The sequence below is a fragment of the Alosa alosa genome, chromosome 1, assembly GCF_017589495.1.
Source record: "Alosa alosa isolate M-15738 ecotype Scorff River chromosome 1, AALO_Geno_1.1, whole genome shotgun sequence".
Lineage (NCBI taxonomy): Eukaryota > Metazoa > Chordata > Actinopteri > Clupeiformes > Clupeidae > Alosa > Alosa alosa.
In genome coordinates, this window is record NC_063189.1 from 13876553 (window position 1) to 13895946 (window position 19394).

The 19394-nt window shown below is 41.6% G+C and overlaps 1 protein-coding gene and 1 long non-coding RNA gene across 3 annotated transcripts; one reads left to right on the forward strand and one right to left on the reverse strand.

Moving 5' to 3' along the window:
- Positions 1–711: 711 nt before the first annotated feature.
- On the reverse strand, positions 712–4472 carry ptmab (prothymosin alpha b). Of its 2 annotated transcripts, none has more exons than XM_048240560.1 (5): positions 4317–4472; positions 1982–2047; positions 1782–1866; positions 1496–1581; positions 712–1392 (listed from the first exon to the last, which is right to left on the reverse strand). In XM_048240560.1, exons 1-5 carry the CDS (start codon positions 4359–4361, stop codon positions 1348–1350), a joined length of 327 nt encoding a protein of 108 aa, XP_048096517.1. In that variant the 5' UTR covers positions 4362–4472; the 3' UTR covers positions 712–1347. The 2 variants fall into 2 exon arrangements, with proteins under 2 accessions (XP_048096517.1, XP_048096433.1); XM_048240476.1 differs by having other exon boundaries at positions 1496–1584.
- A 3086-nt stretch (positions 4473–7558) lies between these two features.
- Positions 7559–10715, forward strand: LOC125304021. Its single transcript, XR_007195158.1, has 4 exons — positions 7559–7883; positions 8243–8300; positions 8620–8950; positions 9441–10715. It is a non-coding gene; the product is annotated as an uncharacterized LOC125304021 (long non-coding RNA).
- Positions 10716–19394: the final 8679 nt, after the last annotated feature.

Here is a 19394-nt window from a genome sequence, read left to right on the forward strand (position 1 = left end):
CGGATGCAGGTTGCCATCTCATCTAACGCGGTGTGTTTGTAAGCTGTTTAAAGTTCCAGGAACAACACATTTGTTCTGTTTCAATAAGTGACAGTGTTGTTATTGCTGAAGAACAGCAGCAATCAATCCAGATTCAATGAGTGGCAGATACCGTTAAAATGTGCCAGTGTACCTTTAACAGGAGTAAGTGACAACTGTTTGTAGGGAGTACAACTCATTATTCTATTGACATCAAGCCCACTCATATACTTCTCTCCGGTTGGCTTGTCTAAGAGGAGTGCTCTGGAAAGTATCTAAAAAGTTATTGCAGTACTAATATAATAATAAATAATATAATCAATACAATACTTTTGTTTATAAACATAGTATACATGTTGTTACAACATGTAAAATGACTTACACATCCATGCATGGACTTAATTTTTAAAGGTAGAGGTGAGGGAATATCTACACACACACACACACTATGAAAATGCATTAATCCCAACAGATTAAAACCTAAAAATAAAATGTGAACATGGAATTCCATGTGAAGAACTGTAGCCAGGAGAATTCTAAAAGGAAGTTGTAAGAACTAGCACCATGCCTCCAAGTCAACTCAAAGTTTGCCAAGACTGGACCTTCTCCACTCTTTATCTTCCAGACAGTACTTGAAGTGATGAGAAAAACACCAGCCACAATACTCCCTTTTTAAAAAAGGTCAACATCTTGTACAACTCACAAAATAAAAGGTTTATTGTTGAACAACAAACTTCACACATACATTAAAAAGGACCGGGTTAAACAAAAACTGCTGACAAAAAAAGAACACAAAACAAGAAAAGTAACTCCTTTTCTTTGGCCCAACCCCTCTCATACAAACAAAAAAAAAACTAGTTATGGTGCAACTTGTTATGGTACAACAAAAAGGTTCATACATAAAATTTACTGGAATGCTCTGAATTCAATGCTGATTTGTACATGTTCTGTTGAAACTGAGACATGGTCAAACAAGGTATATTTCATACAGAAGCACCGATTTGGTCACAGGAGATCATGATAAAGTGGCTGACCTCATAACAATATGTACAAAAATATAAAATGTAAATAAAAATACAAACAAATTTCAGTTTTATGTTTGCCGTTCAGAATGTCGAGACACTTGTTGGAATCTGTCGTGGTTCTCCCTGGAGAAAAATTTGCAGTCGGGTTGATTGAGCACGGATGGTGAACTTGCTTGATGATGACCATGTTTTCATGTTTTTTTATTTTTTATTTTAATGTTTTATGTCTTTTCTGAGTTCTGTCCTCAAGCCCAACCGTGGAACTGAAGAGGCTTCGAACAGTTCAGCGGGACGGAAGAGCGCTTCAGTCGTCGTCATCAGTTTTCTGCTTCTTGGGGTCTACTTCATCCTGTTGAAGGAAAGTGACAAATATGTTTTAAGTCAAACAATGAGGTGAGGCCCTACAACTTGAAATATCTTCATTCAGGTTATGTTCAGTGAATGTCCCCTACCTCATCATCTTCATCATCGTCATCATCATCTGCTGCTCGTTTTGTGCCACCACCAAGGTCATCATCATCGTCATCGTCTTCCTCATCTCCTTGAAGGAAAGAATACAAAATCTTAGGCAATCCTCAACAATGATTACTTTTGAGACTATCTACTTCAATTCTATCCATTTAAAAAAAAGTGTTTCTCTTGACATTTTCATATTGTATCTTTACAGCCAGGATGAACATTTGCCAAAACTAAATATTGCAAAAGTTAATGCATCACATCGAAAACATTTATACATACCCTCTCCGTCTTCATCCTCGTCCTCTTCATCCACTTCCTCATCATCCTCATCATCTACCTCTGGCTCGCCATTCTCCTCATTCTCCTTTTAGGGAAAAAGTAACTAACTTACTAATGGGATGGTTTCCATTCACCATTTGACCTTAAAAATGAATTTGGTTTACAAGTCCAGGATACTGAACATATCCAAAGGACCTCACCTTTCCATTGGTAGCAGCATCCTTTCCATTCTCCTTCTCTTCCAAGAGCTTCTTCTCTTTCAAATCCTGTGAAAAACACAAACACAAAAAATCCCCATGGGTCTTGAGTAAGGCTGACGGTGTACAAGAGGGTATAACCAAACTATTTATTTGTGTATCATTACAAGTTAAAGGAAGGGATAATACGCTGCAATTATTCTCGATTTAGACCTAATCTGTGACGTTGATAACACGCCCCCTCCACACGAGGAGGGCGGGGGAGGAATCTCACACAACAGGGACTCTCCTTATTGGCTAGGAAGGCTGTTTGCCTGGTGCCACTCAATGCTTCAATTCCGATTCCCGCCTACTTCAACCGAGTTTAATGCTTTGTAATCTGATACCTTGATATTGAGATACCATGGGTATTGTAGTTCGGAGAGTTTTGTGAGCACCATATGCTTATACGAAGACACGCCCGGGGAAAACACTGCAACTCCCAGCGTACCCGAATAATTTATTTAAATACCACAACGGGGCACTCTGATGCAGAACCAGCAAGAGGTTGATTGAGAACGAGCTCCGAAACAATGGGACCAAAGCATGGCCGCACAAACTTGCGACCTAAATAAACGCGCCCATATAAGACGCGCAGACAACATTTAATTTAAATCACTCGAGCAGGCTACCCAAAACAACTTTATATTAAACGATCGAAGCCTGGCCTAATAATGAAAAAGCTTTCAAGGTGACAACACACCTTCTATTTATAGCGTGGTATATTCATATGCGGACCAAATGGTTTTAATCAATTCGTTTATAGCCTATAGCTTAATCTTTAGCCTTTAAGCCGTTTATAAGCTCCCTCGCGTGGTGCCGTCTCTTTGAATTAGCCAACAATACAGTGGGTCCTACATAAGTACTCTTAACTTGAGTGAATAAATGATTTATATAGACATTTAAATTATGGGATATCGTATGTCGGAAAAGGTATGTCGTGACTTCTGTTAATTTGGATATTTATTGATTAAGCCTACCCATTATCGTTCCGCTACGAGACAACATTTCGCTTCGAGCAGCTGGTTACTCAAGGGTTAATGTTTAGTTGATAAGGTCATTTTTGATATAGCCCACCCGCTGAGACAAGAGGTACTATTACGAAAATAGCACTCGCGACTCGGCTGTTTTACGCGTTCAGGTTTGTGGTGATTAGCGTCCTTCCTCAGATATCGCAAACAGGTCACATTTACAATCTTATTTTACTCGCAGTAGTGTACAGTTCCCCTTCTAAACTGGTTTGGCTCAAATAAATCGGACGTAGGCTACACTGTGAAGTTCAAGCAATTGCGCATGTAGTCCAAAAACCTGATTTCCGTTCGTCTTTTTTCTGTTTTATTAAAAGCACTCATCAGTTAAGAGGTATGCGCTCCAGCGGAGCCTTCAGGCTCCAGTTCCGATTCATTCTGTAATTGTCAGGCATCCTAATGGTGTAGCCACACGAATAGCGCTACGAAGCTGGGAAATGTGATTGTGCTATGGCTACGGCGCAAACGAATGTTACCGTAGGCCTACTTTAAATTAACCGATGTTGGGTACCATTTACAGACATCTACATCAAAGCCGAAATGCCCAAGTCAAAACGAATGAGTATGAGGGGGATGAGAGCGCATCAATCATGTCAAGGCTGTGGGCTTCAGTCACGGCCGGGGAAAACCGGCAAAAGTTGTCCATCTTTCCAAGCATCGTGGCTTTTCGAGTTAACAGCCGTATTTATTCCAAATAATGCCATAATTCTGGCAGTGTACATGTACATTCTCGTGACCGATAGTCAAAACAGTGCCGACAGCCGAAATTACAACAGCAATAGGCTCCTAGTCTCGATGCTGGAAACAGTTTGACAAAGAACAGCTATACACGCCGTCTCAGTCATAACGCTATTATAATTCATATTCGCGGCAATCAAGGGCAGGCCTAAATCACATAAACACACAAGAAGTACATCTGACAAGACTGAAATCAGCAGCGTTGCTGTTTAAGAACACCCGACACGCTTGTATAAACAAAGAACCCGCGCAGACTGTTACACTACGGACAATGAAAGCAAGCGAATGGGTTGTACGCTATGGCAGGAGCAAGATAGTTACAATGAATAAATAGACCATTAGACTGTTTAAATGACTTAAGCGCAAAACTGCGTTCTCTCCATGAAACTCGAAGCCAAATGTGACTGAAAATTCGCAAGTATCCTCTCCAGTTTATCGCAATTACAGAATGGGGCTCGGATAAAATCTGGGTTACGGAACCCTTCAAAATTCCTCTATTTGAGGAAAACCCGATATTGTGTTAGAAGCCTTACCTTGGCGGAGATTTCAGTTGCGGAGTCTACTTTTGTGTCTGCCATGGCTTATGTTAAATTTTAGTATGATACAGGACACCGAAAACAAAAGTATAATCCACAAGCAACCCGCTGTAGATCACTGTTAATGTGGCCGTGCTTTCAGCATGCGATGGAGGAGGCTTTAATATAGATTAGTGGGCGGGGTGGAAAGGCAGTGAGGTCTACATGGTTGGTCAGAAATCCCAAATAGGTGTGTTTCGTACGCGTTGAAGTGGAACAATGGATAGTGTTTCCAAACCAAGATGACACACCTCTCTCAACAATCTCCTTCGCGTTTGACCGTTGCCAAAGACGTAGCTCAATAGTTAAAACAAATTTCCACTTTACCAATATCTAGACCCAATTTCCACTTGAATTGGTGAGACTATTTCGACAAAGACTTCCAAAAGTCATCGAATGCCAGTTTGCACTGCAATTAAGCAGCAACCAATAATAACACATTAACGATGTCACGTCTATTTGTAATGATTGGTGTCACAATTTAACCAAAACTATTCTTGTAGAGTGAGCTCGCGTCAAGTAGTTGGAGATAGTTTGCGGTCAATTCAGAAATCACTAACTATGGTATTTACAACGGAAATTGTGTATATGTATAAAAACACTCCGTGGGCTGCTCGGAAGGCGCGTACTTTTTATCCAGTCTTCACCAGACTACAGCCCCTCCCCTTTCCGTCAATTTGGAATGAAAGTCTCCTCGATGCGTAAAATGCAGCCCACGGGCGCAGGAAAGTCATAGTTACAACCAGCAGCCGTAATACAGATGCGTTACTCATAACCACACTATTCCTTTCTGTAAGCCTAAAGCAAGGCAAAAACAAAGAAAGGGGTCAAAACGTTCGTATCTTTTAATTAAAGTAAAATAATTTACATATCGTTTTCGATACGTTAAAACACGCGAGTGAGTAGCGATTAGCCTACTACACGACAATGAACCTAAAGGGCCAAATTAAGCTTAGGCAGATCTAATTGATAATTGTCCTAGCAGTAGGCTACATATGGCGCGGACAAAGCACTTGATGCAACCGGTTCAGACCAAGGGGGAGGAGATAGAAGCACTCTTCATCATAACCTACATTCAAATTTTACTTCAGTGACGGTATGTTTTCATCCCACACCTTTGATTGGTGGGAAAATCGAGTAAACGGAGATTTGACGCTTTGCGTACTGCTATTGGGTAGAATGTACATCAACCAAAAGGGGACCTACAGTAGCCCGTAAATCCTGGAAACTGGATCTGTACATGGCTCAGATGTGACAAGTCTGACGAGTGGAGATTTTAGTTTGAGGTCAGTGTCCGTGTTTTGCTCCTAATTTTAACCCAATAAAAGGATAACGAGAAGTGTTTCTAAATCATCGTTATTGCGCGGACCTACCAACAACCACACTAACGCATATTAATGGATCAGAGGGTAAAAGCATAAGCTATCGGCTTTACAGCAAGGGCATAATGTTTCCTGCTGCGAATGCACAGGTGAAGAGCAAACCAGGTGTGCCTAATTTCAAATTAGTATGTAAAAACACAATACGACTTTTGGCAAGGTGTGAGTCGGCTTCCCAGAATCATAGCATCTGTCTCTTGTTCTGTCTCAGATACATACTCACATACACACACCGACTTTACACATAGTCTAAATCTGACTAAATAGTGGAGTAGGTTACAAATTGTAACCTTTCTTTTTGAGTCTCACAAAATGTCTTGACAGCGACCAAACTGCATGCACCAAAGAAAATGGCAATAAATTAAACTTTCTTAAATACTTAGATATAGGTCACTGATAGTAAATGCATTTTAGACAAGAGAGGTGTTCCTTGCTATAGGTAGGGGATTTCCTACAGCAGCCAATCAACAACCATTTACTGTCCAAAACAGAATCACCAACAAAGTGTGTTTGTTGAATTAGGCCCAAGACACTTCCAGAAGGCTTATGAGTGGTGTCTGGCATGCCAGACCCATCCCCACCACACTCATGATGGGTTCTCTACCAACAAATAGGCTACCAACAGATTCTTTGGTCATTCCTCTTAGTTGCTGTGGCCATTCATGATCCGATCAGCAACACATCCAAACAAAATGTGAACCCTTTATGAGGGTCCCAACAAATACCAACAAGTACCAACAGGTTCTTTGGTCATAATAAATCAATCAAACAATAAATGTCCATCTTATCTTCAATTATGAACCAGTGTGTAAATGCCCTGCATTCCAACCTCTCCTTCTTGCCATGCAATGCCCATGGGCAGTCTGACTCGTGCAAGAAATGCTACAACACACAGAACACTTCCTCATGAGTAGGCAATGAACAACCACGCATATGAGAAGCTCTCACTCTGATGGAGTTGAAGAACCTGCAGAGTTGCAGAGATTACCCACATCTCAACCACACCACACCACACCGTGGGGCGGGTCTGCCAGGGAGATGGAGGAGGTGTGAACAGCCCATGCTGCAAGTTCACTGGCCAGATGCAAGGAGCATTTTCAGTCTCACCCATGTTCTCATACAGACCAGTGCTGTATCACACATGCCATTGTGTGTGTGTGTGTGTGTGTGTGTTTTGTGATCTTTATGACTTATACTTTATAAACCTTGTAAGCAGTGGATTAAGAAGATTGTTAATTGTTTAGTGGTTTTCAGTGTTTTACACATACAGACAGGTAGGGGTGCACAGGATTAGATATATGTAAATCTCATGTACACAGTAAGTATGGGTTCACATGTGTGTTTTTCATCTCATGAAGAGGAAGCAGAAAGTTTGAGAGGTGGAGCTATCTGTTGACTACTTCCTTTTAAATGGCTGGTAAGTTGAAGGGGTTCATCATCGTCAAATCTTCATAATTAAAATGAAGATCTTACACAGAAATAATCTAAGCATTACATGAGAGTGAGGCAGAGGGAAAGAGAGAGAGAGAGAGAGAGAAAGAGAGAGAAAGAGAGAGAGAGAGTAAATATTGCAGGAGGAAGGTTGTCACTGGTATGTGCCAAGTAGAGGACCTTGAATGAAACAGCCAACTCCTGTGTGTGGACATAACGTTCAACATTTTACGCCCCCCTCCCCTTTTCAAACATCAGTGAACAGTACTTATGTATGCGGGAGCCATTGTTTTCATTGACACCTTATAGAAATCCGATACTGTTTTTCTTTAAAGGATTATTATCATATAACCATTATACATTACAATTTAATTCAAATAATACATTTACAGTAAAACTAGTATAACAGCATACATGTCTGTCACATGACATCTAATATAGCCTACAGTGTGTGTGTGTGTGGGGGGGCTCCTGGGAAGATAACGGCATGTTTGTGAGACTACAACCAGTTGAGTTGAGCACTTGGCCTGGCAGTTTAGGCAGGGTGGGTGGATCCATAAATGAGTTTAGAAATGAGTAATAACACACTATGATACCTCTACCTCATGTTGTTTTCTACACCTCTGAACAGAGAGTTATAGGGATCAAGGATGGGATCATTCATATGGCAAAGCATCAATCAGAGCAACTGCACCCATCCTCCTCCCGGTGTTTGGTAAGAAAAGGGCATCACAATCTTATCATATGTATCATAGTTATCCAGGTTTTGCATTATGAAGACTTTCAACTATATTGTTGCAGTGCCAGTAAAATACCAGAGTAACGAAATGCAGTTTTACATCTAACCAGAAGTGCAAAGTAGATTAAGGCAATATTTATAGGTTATACAAATAGTTTTTATACATATTTGACAGTGAATCGCAACTCTTGTCAGTACAATTGCAAGTATCACGTAATGTATTACCCATGCTAATGACTCAAAGGATATGTTTTCGAACGTATTAAACATCACTGTTTACCTTAGATGCCATACCCACTACTAAAACATGGAACTTTACTCCTTTGCTCTTTCAGCTCATTCCAGACGTGCAGGTAGGAATGTGGATACATGTTTTGTCAAAAACCCCTTGAGGTAAGGAAGGTAGAGAACAGGGATGACAGCTGATAAACTTTTGTGCTTGTTCAGTATCTTGATGCGAGTTAATTCAAATTCCCAGTGTTTGCTGTTAATGATTAACTGTCCCTGTATTTTATATTCAGAAAAGTGCCACGGTAGCCATTTTCATAGCATACTCAGAATTTTTTATGTGGGCACGTGGACTTTTTGTAGTAGGACGTTATTCTTTACAGGCCATCCTATGACACACTTTGAGCAGACATGCTCCTTCAAACTTGGTCACATTATTGTAGAACTAAAACCTACCCACTGTTGTGTTTGTTTCTCATATCAGTGGCTTACAGGATGAACTGCGAGACCACATTTAGTCAGATCGTCAGAGCTGGCATCCTGAATCATGTTTGTTATTCAGAGGTATGCATCATTCTGAAATGGAGGGAAAATACCTCAAGTGGAGGAGTGTCTAGATGGCGCTGAAGTTCACTGTGTGAGACGAGGGGAAAACCAGCATGTGGCCAGCTCAACATATAAAACCACAGAAGTCACAGAGCTAATTCAGTTAGTGGTTAGTAGCCAGAGACTTCCCAAACACACCCAAACACAGACAGTGGCATTCCAGCTGCACTTGAAGAATCTCTCTTCACTCTGCTGTTGTTGCATTTAAGGTAAGGCCTTATGTTTACTTCAAGTAAATGATTGTCACATGCTTATTCTGTGGTTAAATGATCATTACTGTCAGGCGTAGGATGTGAAACTTCACTTTCAAACCATAGCGCCTTGATTTTCTCAACAAGAATAATCTGTTCATATCTGTAACTGAGAGATACAATTTGGTGCATATTGGCATTATAAATCTTGTAATGTGCATTACTTTCCCATATTCTCAAATGGATCATCGCTTACTTAAAAATCTTAAAGAGAGATGTCAAAAACGATGTCAGTGAAAGATTGTAATTTCAAAAGAGCCAATTAAATGTTAAGTGTAACCCTAATGTGAAATGTTTCTCAAATGTCAGATCTGATAATGTATTTTTAGGAGATAGTGATCTCAGAAATACATTATTTATGGGATTTTTGGGGAGAAATTCAAAAGTGCCTGTATGAAAGGACTGTGGAGGTCAACCTAACACAAATGCAAAAATAAAATGTCTGTAGATTGTTGAAACAGGTGTGGCCTATTCTTGATGGGCTGGGAGATAAGCTGAGACATAGCGGTGATGCTTGGAGCTGAGACATAGCGGTGATGCTTGGAGCTGAGACATAGCGGTGATGCTTGGAGCTGGACAGCTGGTTGCAGCTCCATCTTCCACTGGGCAGGTCTGATATGGTACAGACCCGAGATCCCATTATCCTCTTGACTGGATCACATCTGTCCTCTCTTACTCTGTGGTTCACCTTAACAACCTATGTATCAGAGATACAATTGAGCCCCACTTTATCTAAATGTGATCACACCTAACACACCATGGGAAGCTGTTTCCTCATTATGGCAGTAAACGCATACATGTGAGTGAAATGGACATATATGCCACAATTCTTGTATTTCTATTTTTTCCTTAAGGGCACAAATCATTGATGTTTCATAAACCAGTCATTGTTTGTGATGTCAACAAGACTCCATGCAGTATTTGCCTCAGAGGAAGAGTAGAGCTTCACACGTGTATTTCAGTGGTCTGCTGGGGATTTATGTTATAACCAGGAACAGTGAACTACCAAATGCAGGAGCTGAAAGGGAAGTGTCTACGCCAAGCTATTTCTCTGTTTCTAAATACATACTTCCTGGATCACACATTTGCTGACATTATACATTTCGAACTGTTCTAAAAGAGTGTGGGACACATTTTAGACATACATTTTAGCTTTTATTAGCAAAGTTGGGTATTTACAAAATACAATACAATTTTTGGTACTGTAATAATTTCACCAGTTTGCCTCAGATTACTATGTCATAGGTATTGCTGCACCCTCCTCAGCTGTGGTTAAGTGAATACGGCTCTGGCATCTGAATATGGCATTCTGCATCGGCCTTTTGCACTGTCATTGAGCCGACATATTGAACCCAAAACACAATAAGTGACTGGCAGAGGAGGGGTTTGGTGCGAAGGATTAACACTGTTATGTACTGTTTGAGTGAATGAAATGCACCATTGTCCTGGTGTTTAAAGAAAATCCTAGTTACTCTGTATGGTTAGACCAAGTTCTCAACTCGATGCCTTTATTCACTATTACACAGAGAAATCAAGTGGACTAGTGTGTGTGATTACTCTCTAATCAGCTAATTGAAGCCCAAATACAGTATTATACTTAAGAGATCATCATCAAAACAATAATTTATACAGGAAGAGAAAAATACTGGTGGTTTAATGTTCTATGCTTGTAGTTTTGTATCACAAACCCAGAGTATGCAGACACTCACACCCTCTCACTCATTCTCTCTCTCTCTCTCTCTCTCTCTCACACACACCAGTGTTGGGAGTAATGCATTAAAAAAGTAATGTAATTACAGTAATGCATTGCTTTTTGCTGTAATGCAGTAATGTAAGGCATTACCAATACAATTTCAGTAATATTTTACTCGGTACAATTCTCAGTAACTGAAGTTACTTTGCTTTTTAATCCAAAATTGAGAAATGCTCAAGTAGCACCAGAGAAGATTATCCAAGAATTAAAAAAAGTCATCTATGCTGGTCCTGGAATTTGATTGCCTTGTTTAGAGAAAGGGAATTTGAGTTATCTCTGCCATTCATGCAACAGATCTAACATGGTTAGGCTATACTTCTCATTTTAAGCAGTGACAATAACTAAAATGTTGCTTTTACAGACAAAGATCGTAGCCATTATTCTCAAACTATTTGCATTAAGTCTACACCACTGTAAGTGGAAGGAAAGGCAACCAGCAATGATGAGAACCATTTAAAGTCAACATACAATTTCACTATGGCTATATTTTACGATATTAAGTTGTGAGCGACCTTTGGCCTTTGGGGCCTACATTGTCCCATGAGCCATAACTGCAACCATTATATTGTTCTTTTGTTAGCCTTAAGCCTAGCTCAGTCATTATGCCATACCACATCACCTCCTGCCGTGTAATGAGCTGCATTGAACACATGAAGATCTATTGAGAACACCAAATCCATATATTTTCTGTTATTTTGGTGAAAGTAATGTAAACGTAGTGTAATGCCTTACAATTCAAAGACAGTAATATTGTAATGTAACAAATTACTTTGAGATGACAGTAACAACTAATAAATAATGCATTACGCTTTTAAAGTAACTTGCCCAACACTGACACACACACACACACACACACACACACACACACACACGGAGTGAGGTCACTATGTAGCAGATGTCATCCTCAGGACCAAGTGCTCCAGCCTTTTACACCTGTTTAAATATTCATCAGGTCACTTAGGGAGGTATATTGGACTCCTTTTCACCAAACACTAATTACCACATCATCTTTAGGTATGGCTGCTCTCTGACATAAACATCCAAAAATCATGTTTTTTTGCCATCATATTAGTTATGAGGAGATCTTTAGGTGTCATCTGATCATGGGGCCGCACCTCCTACATATTTGTCTACAACATCGGTCAGTATCATGCCACATTTGAAGTGAAATCATGCCACAGTATCATGCCACAAGTTGAAGTGAAAAAAATCGTAATTTGTTGAGCAAAATTAGCAAATGTTTAAAGGCTGTGCTGACCCAACTTTTTTGTCCATTGCCAAAAAAAGTTAATGGTTTTCTATCAACTCCAGCTGGAATGGGGGTGGTGCTTCAAGTGAACTTGTGATGTGAGACTTTGATCACTGGTTTACCCTGAATGAAACCCAAATTAAACAAACTGTCTTCATCACAGGAACTCCAAAAAAGGTTTATGGCATTTAGCAGAGCAACTGGACAATTGCTGTTCAGGCCCAAAGTTCTAGTTCTGTGAAGATTGCTCAATTATTTTGTCTTTGATAAATAAACAAACTGCCATGGCAAATTGGCAATGGCATTTTTTGTTGTTCGTCATAGGATGGGAAAGTTCCAATCGCAAATGTTAGTCTCTGAGCAGCAAGTGTAGCTCTGTGGAGGTTGCAAATCTGATAAACCCAGCAGGCTTCTAGATAGAAAGCTCAGATTTGTTTAGAAAGCCTGAAAGGAGGGAGAAGACAGAGCCTCAATTTTAAACCCTCTGGTACCCCCTTGTGGTGATACTGGATAAGACATATCCACAGTGGCAAAGGCACACCACCAAAAATCCTTAACTTTTAATGATATACAAGTGGTTGGACTGGTTAAGCAGGCAATGTGTTTTTTTATGCATTGCCTACTATTCACATGTCACAGTGACTGATATTATTTAATACCCATCTGAGAATTTTTGAAACATGTAAAAAGGGACACATAACAATGTTGGGCAAATGTTTCTCCGATTAGTTATTGTTACAAATAATAGTAATTAATAGTAATAACAGTAATTAATATCAGTGATTATGGAATTGGAATCCTATGACTACAGGCCAGTAACTTACATGTATGTTCATCATATCATCATCATCTGTAATTTGTTTAACACATTGCCAATCGAGTATAGAGATTACTATATTACAAATTAAATTATTGTTTTAAGCATGTTTAATTTAAGTGGACAGAAAAATCAGAGGTTTGTAGCACTTACTGCCATCTAGTGTCTTGAGATATAGTCTGCCTCTCTCTCCCTCTCTGTGTGTATGAGTATGTGTTTTGTGACTCTGAGGCCCTTGGAGGAGCAGGAGAGAGATACTCTCCTTCAGATTTCAGATGCATAGCCTATACAGGCAGTCTTTTATTCAGCCCTTGGAATTTTCCTCTTCAGTGGGTCTGGACTTAATGGGATCACATTAAACCATGATTTACTTTTATGTGGATTTGGGGTTAATAGGGGTGGTAAATAGCCTTTGTTAGTTGGAATGATATAAGACAGAGAGACCACCAAATTTATTTGCGGGGAGTAGAGACTATCCGTTTAATTTTTTTTGCCATGGATAAGAGACAGCATTTTTATGTTCTCTGTGTGAGGTGATCTGTTTGAGAGGGAAAAGTCAGGCTAATCAAAGGGGCATATCTAACATGTCTGGGAAAAGAACAGGGACCCCTCTGTTTAAACAATGTTCAAGATAGCTTTCGCACCACAGGGGCTGCACTTGCCTGAATAATCAATGCAGCCAACTTGTTTCTTCACAAAGGCAAAATCATAAAACCAATTAACCTGCCGGGGGGCCAGAGTTAACCCTTTTCATGTCAAAGTCCCAAAAGAGGGACCAAGACTAAGCAGTGTCAACACTTTCCCCATCATTGTCATGCAACTTGCAGGACAGTCATGCAGGCACAGGCACTTGATGTCCTGAGGGTTCTTTGTGATGGTCTCCTCTTCCTCACCCCTTTTGGTATGTGTGCTAATGCACAAATCGGTGAGATAAAAACGATCTAATGTAGAGAATGGCTTTGTTTTAAAATGAATGAACACAGACAATAGAAACATGTAGGCTATGCATTGAATATGCTTTACATATTAAACCCTCTAGATCACACAGGAAGTGAGAACATGTTATACCAAATGTAGTTTAAAGACACACACGCGCGCGCGCACACACACACACACACACATGTGAGGTTCAAACCACAAACGGCCACTATATCTGACTGTATTCAAAATAGCCCTCCCAGGCTTTTGGTTTTAAGCTACTAAAGCGCATGCTATATCTTGACCTCTAACAGGTACAGGTTGTCAGGATAGTTGCCTGGCTAGTGAGCATTGCTTTCCTCAAGAGTAACAGTGGCACCCCCAGGAGGCGTTGAGCGTTAGCGACAGCCATGACTCCATGATCGCACCGGCATGTTAACAAGGGCACTAGAGACAACCAGACAGGACAAAAGCCAGAGTGTGAACAAACATGGCTGACGTTCTTCAATAAATGGGTCCTAAATTAAGCGCTCATACTTAATGTCCACAAATAAAAAGACGCCAGTAGGCTACGCCATCTTTGCATTTTCGTTTTCTTTGTCTACGTGAAAAAAGGGCGAAAAAACAGGAACAGGGACTTAGTTCGAGATCAATATTCAAATTTGACAATTTAGCCAGATGGACCGATTTTTGCTAAGAAATTTGTGCAGTTTTCACAACATGACAAATAAACTAACTGTGTTTAATTTAATCCGCCGCAATGGATATCATTTAGGAAGCGCGGTGAATCACAAAATGTCCGTGCCTTCGTTTGGTATTTCATCCACAGTGGTGGCGCACTGAAACAAAGGCCGTTTTTATTGTTCTTCCATGACACGACTTGCGTAGAGCCCTTTTACAAAAACGTGAAATGGCGGACCGATGCAAGCGAGGACGGTGAAATCCGACCTAAGGACTGAAAGCAAAAGCAAAGATGTGGACATCGTGTAGCAGCGGATCGGGAGTGCTTCAGCTTGAGCGATTGGTCTTGCGAGCGCTCTCCAGCAGGACAGCGCGTTTTCAAAGTACTTCATTTTTATATCAGCATGCGTAAGTGTTTGATTAAAATTCCGGACCCTGGACTGATCATAGTTTGTCTTAATAATGATATAGAGCTCATAGACTAAAGTTGTTTAGGCATATGTGTCCAACAATAAGGGCACACTAGGTTATTAAAAAGGCACCATAAAGTATATGCATAAATGCGCAATAGGATCAAGTAGAGGGATTAGAGCGAATTTCAGCCTGGAGGGAAAAACACGTTTCTCTAACCAATGGGTGAAATGCTTGGGCCATGTCCACACATGCCATGTTTATGTTTTTTAAACAAAAAATGTCTTCCCTGCCCTGTAGGCTACAGATGATTACCCATCAGCGTGTGGTTGTATATTTGAGAATTTCATTTTCTGGACTAAATAAGTCCACTCTACCACTGATGTTAACTTTTGTAAACACCCCCCCCCCCTCCCTCGCTCACTCACAGACACACTCACACACAGACACACTCACAGACACACACTTATTTTGTCTTGTAAATATCCAGTGTATTTTTTCAAAAATGTTGTTCCCTCCCACAGCACCCCTGCATCCTATGCCATAAATGGATTTGGATTTAAAAAGGAACAATATGGAAAGAGGCTGACCATGTTATAGAGGGGAGGAGTTCATTCAAAAGTAGGAGGTGTTCAAGTTCCACATTTACAACCTTAGTTTTGAATTAAGCTCTACAAAGAGATTGTCTTAAGTGAATACCACAAAAGTCATCTTTCAATCCCCTCAAAATGTAGTGAACAATATACATTTGTTTAACAACATCTACACCTGATTTGACACGATTTGAATCTGATACACTTTCTCAGTGATCAACAGTGACACCCATATGCTCCATTATTTCATTTTTATATCATGCTGACAGGGTGGTTCAGATTGAGTGATCATACTTTTGCATTGTTTATGAGATAAGCGTGCTCTTGAGGAAGTGGTTTGTGACTGGAGAGATTTCAGAGGTGATAGATGGCATGGTGACAGAAGGGTGGTGGTGTGAGGTGGTGTGTGTGTGTGTGTGTGTGTGTGAAGGGGGTCTTTTCTTTTCCTCTCTTTCCCTCCACTTTCCAACCTGACCCCTCCCTCTCCACAATTGTAATTCTAGACCCTGGGGGAGCAGACTGGCAATCCAAAAAAAAAAACCCTCCTGCACACTTTCACAACAGATCCCGCTGCCTCCCTCATTACACATGCATCTTCATTAAGAGTCAGTGGAAAGGGAGCCGGAGCTCACTGACACACAAAACAATGTGTTTTGTCTTATCCTCTGGCATGACCTTTTGGCTGGATTTTGGTCCTGGTAGGAGGGGGAAAAAAACATCTGTTAATCGATCACATCTTTCAGTTTGGTTAGATGGACAGTCCAGTTGGAAGGTTGTGTTCTACAGTGAAAGAGAAGTACATTCATGTATTTTGTGCAGAAAAATAAAATCATTTCATTAAATGTATAAAAACAGACACCACTAACACCACCTGGATTAATAGTGCTAGAGAAAGATGATTTCACTGAAGTCCTCTCATTTCACTGAAGCGCTGTTGCTACTGCTTGCCAGACTGGACACGTTTGCTTTATGATATTTCTAGCACAGAAATAATGACTTAAAACCCCACCAGTGCTGATAAACGCAAACGGAAGTACTGACAGGTTGAGTTGATGTACAAACACACTGAGCCTCTTCTCCCCAGCCTGTGAAAGTCAACCCCAGAGACCAGCAGCAGCAGGAGCAGGCAGCGCGTCTCCATGCTGGTTTGGCCCTGGGAGCCACGCAGAGGAGGGCCCTCAGAGGGAGGCTTCCCTAATCAGCCCTGACTCGGGGGCTAGGAAGCCCAGGAGGCCTGCCATCTGTGCCAGACAGCGCATAATTAGTGTGTGTGTGTGTGTGGGGGGGGTGATCAGACACGCAGGTGACCGTCCAGAGTTCAGTCCAACAAGAGCGCAAAGGCAAACATTTCACAGAGACCAATAATAAGTATAAGTAAGTATATATACTCTTTTGATCCCGTGAGGGAAATTTGGTCTCTGCATTTATCCCAATCCGTGAATTAGTGAAACACACTCAGCACACAGTGAACACACAGTGAGGTGAAGCACACACTAATCGGTGCAGTGAGCTGCCTGCAACAACAGCGGCGCTCGGGGAGCAGTGAGGGGTTAGGTGCCTTGCTCAAGGGCACTTCAGCCGTGCCTACTGGACGGGGTTCAAACAGGCAACCCTCCGGTTACAAGTCCGAAGTGCTAACCAGTAGGCCACGGCTGCCCCAATCTTGCCCCTAATCTTGAACTAATAAGAACAAATACATTATTCCAGGAGATCATCAAGACTGATAAAACACTGTCAAAAAAGGTTGAAATACGGTTAGAGTGTGGCAGGTCACAAATGAAAAGGATGCACGCTACAGACATAAAGGTGGTGGGAGATGGAGAGGGGGCACTGAAGACCTAGACATAACAAAAGATGTGTGGTGTGGTGCGGAGGCAAGGCAAACAAAACTTCCTCTATTCCTACCACAGTCCACTGCAGTAGGCCTCTTACACCAGCAGCACGTGCCACCAGCACGAGCTCTTGTCCTGTAGTGGAGGAGGGGGAGGACAAAGGAAGCCTGGGCCAGCTTCCTGAGTCACAATGAAGCAGGAAATACAGACTACTCTGCTGGACAAACATGATAACCCACATGAAGAGAGAGGTAGGTATAAAGAGAAAGAGAGAGAGAGAGAGAGAGAGAGGAGAGAGAGAGAGAGAGAGAGAGAGAGAGAGAGAGAGAGAGAGAGAGAGAGAGAGAGGCGCCCTTTTGAAATCTCAACTCTTGCGACTCTGATCGTGTGCAAGTTAAGAAAGATAATCCAGTTCTGCCTGTGTCTGCTGTAGACTCTACACTGCACTCCCTTCTTGACACCAGACCGTTGCCTCACTTTGCTCAAGCCCTCAGTTAATGGCCACAGAAAAGCCTGTGCTGATGCAACCATGACTCTGCTTGCCCACTGGAATCGGTTGGTTCCTGCGTTGGCTACAAGAGAGGTGAAAACAGGGCGTACGTGAAAAGGACTCAAATGCTAAACCTCAGTGCAAAACGGCAGGCTGGGACAGAACACTGCCCGCATTCCTGTTTTGGCATTCCTGTTTTTCCAGTGGGAGAGACAAAGATCCGAGTGTACCCTGAGGGAACAGGAAGTAATGACATAAACCAGACGACAAAAAAGGAAAAACAACTGTTATTCCTTGTTCCCACGAACTGTGGCCCTCCATGTAATCCAAGACTATTGGCTCTATTACCCTCATGAAAGTAGCAGAAGAGACTATGAAAGAATTCGAGGCTACGTGTAAGATGTTTGCACAAGGCATTTGCACAAAACACGCAAACGGGTGTCAGGTAACATAGGAAGATACTGGACTATTGACATGGGGAGAGACACAGTGCTGAAGCCGTTTGCCTTATACCATTTCTCACAAAACTGGGACGGCATCTCCCATTTGACTGTTGAGAAGACCGGAAAAGAGAACCAGGTTAATTAAATCTGTTCTGTAAATTAAAACAGAGGCCTTGTCTTAGTGAGGGTGGCATCAATTCATCAATGGCCTCTGGAGTTTTAAATTCAAAGAATGAAATGAACAGAGCCGTCATTTGTATCAGTCTTAACCTGATTTCCTCCCCAAATCAACCAGCTTGGTACATCTGTTCTAACTCCCTACAGGTAGAAAGAGGAGAGGTGTGTGTGTGTGTGTGTGTGCTGCTGTGATGAGTAGATGTCATGGCCGACTTGGCTACTGAGCACTTTCAGTGTGTGACATAAGCTGCTTAAACCTACTTTCAACTCACACCAACTAGAGATGTGAGCAGCGAGAGTGCTGGTCATTAGATGAAGGGCAGTCACAGCTTAGTTTGCGAGCAGGCCACTCTGCTGACCTCTTTTTACCCGAGTTGCCTGGAAAAGAGGTCATGGCCAATCTAGACACTCATATACTCAGACATTATTATGTGTTACATGCACCGGTGATATCCGACTTCCATGTCCCAGGGTATTGCGACCCGAGATGTGCCTGATGTTGTCAGCCTCCATTCAGTGGACATCAAAACTGCATAAAGAAATAACCACGGCTTGGCTACCTTCAGCTAAACACTGAGGAGTCTACAATAAGGATTGTATCTTATTTCTAAAAATGATCACGTTGGCAATTCATACAGAACACATCTTACTAGGCTCCTATGTGGAGATTCAGGCCTAACTGGCGCACTGCAGAGCATGTCCAGCAGCAGCGCTGAGGCAGAGCGTCGGAGGAACACCAGGAACCACAGATGCAGCTAAGGGGGTCCCGACTGATTACCATGGTGACAAGCTCGGTTCAGCCCCTCCCTGGTATGAGGTCAGTGTTTCCATGGAAATGGACCAGCTGAGTGGTAATCTGGCCTTGTTTATGCATGGAATAGTTGGTACGTGTGTTTGTGTGTGTGTGCGTGTGGGGGCGACTTTGTTTGTGCATGCGCAAATGCACTCAAAGGCAAACACGACGCTCTGCAGATCAAAAAATGAGAGCACACAGTTCAGGATTAGCAGAGAGGCAAAGAGACACACAGCGCGGGCGAA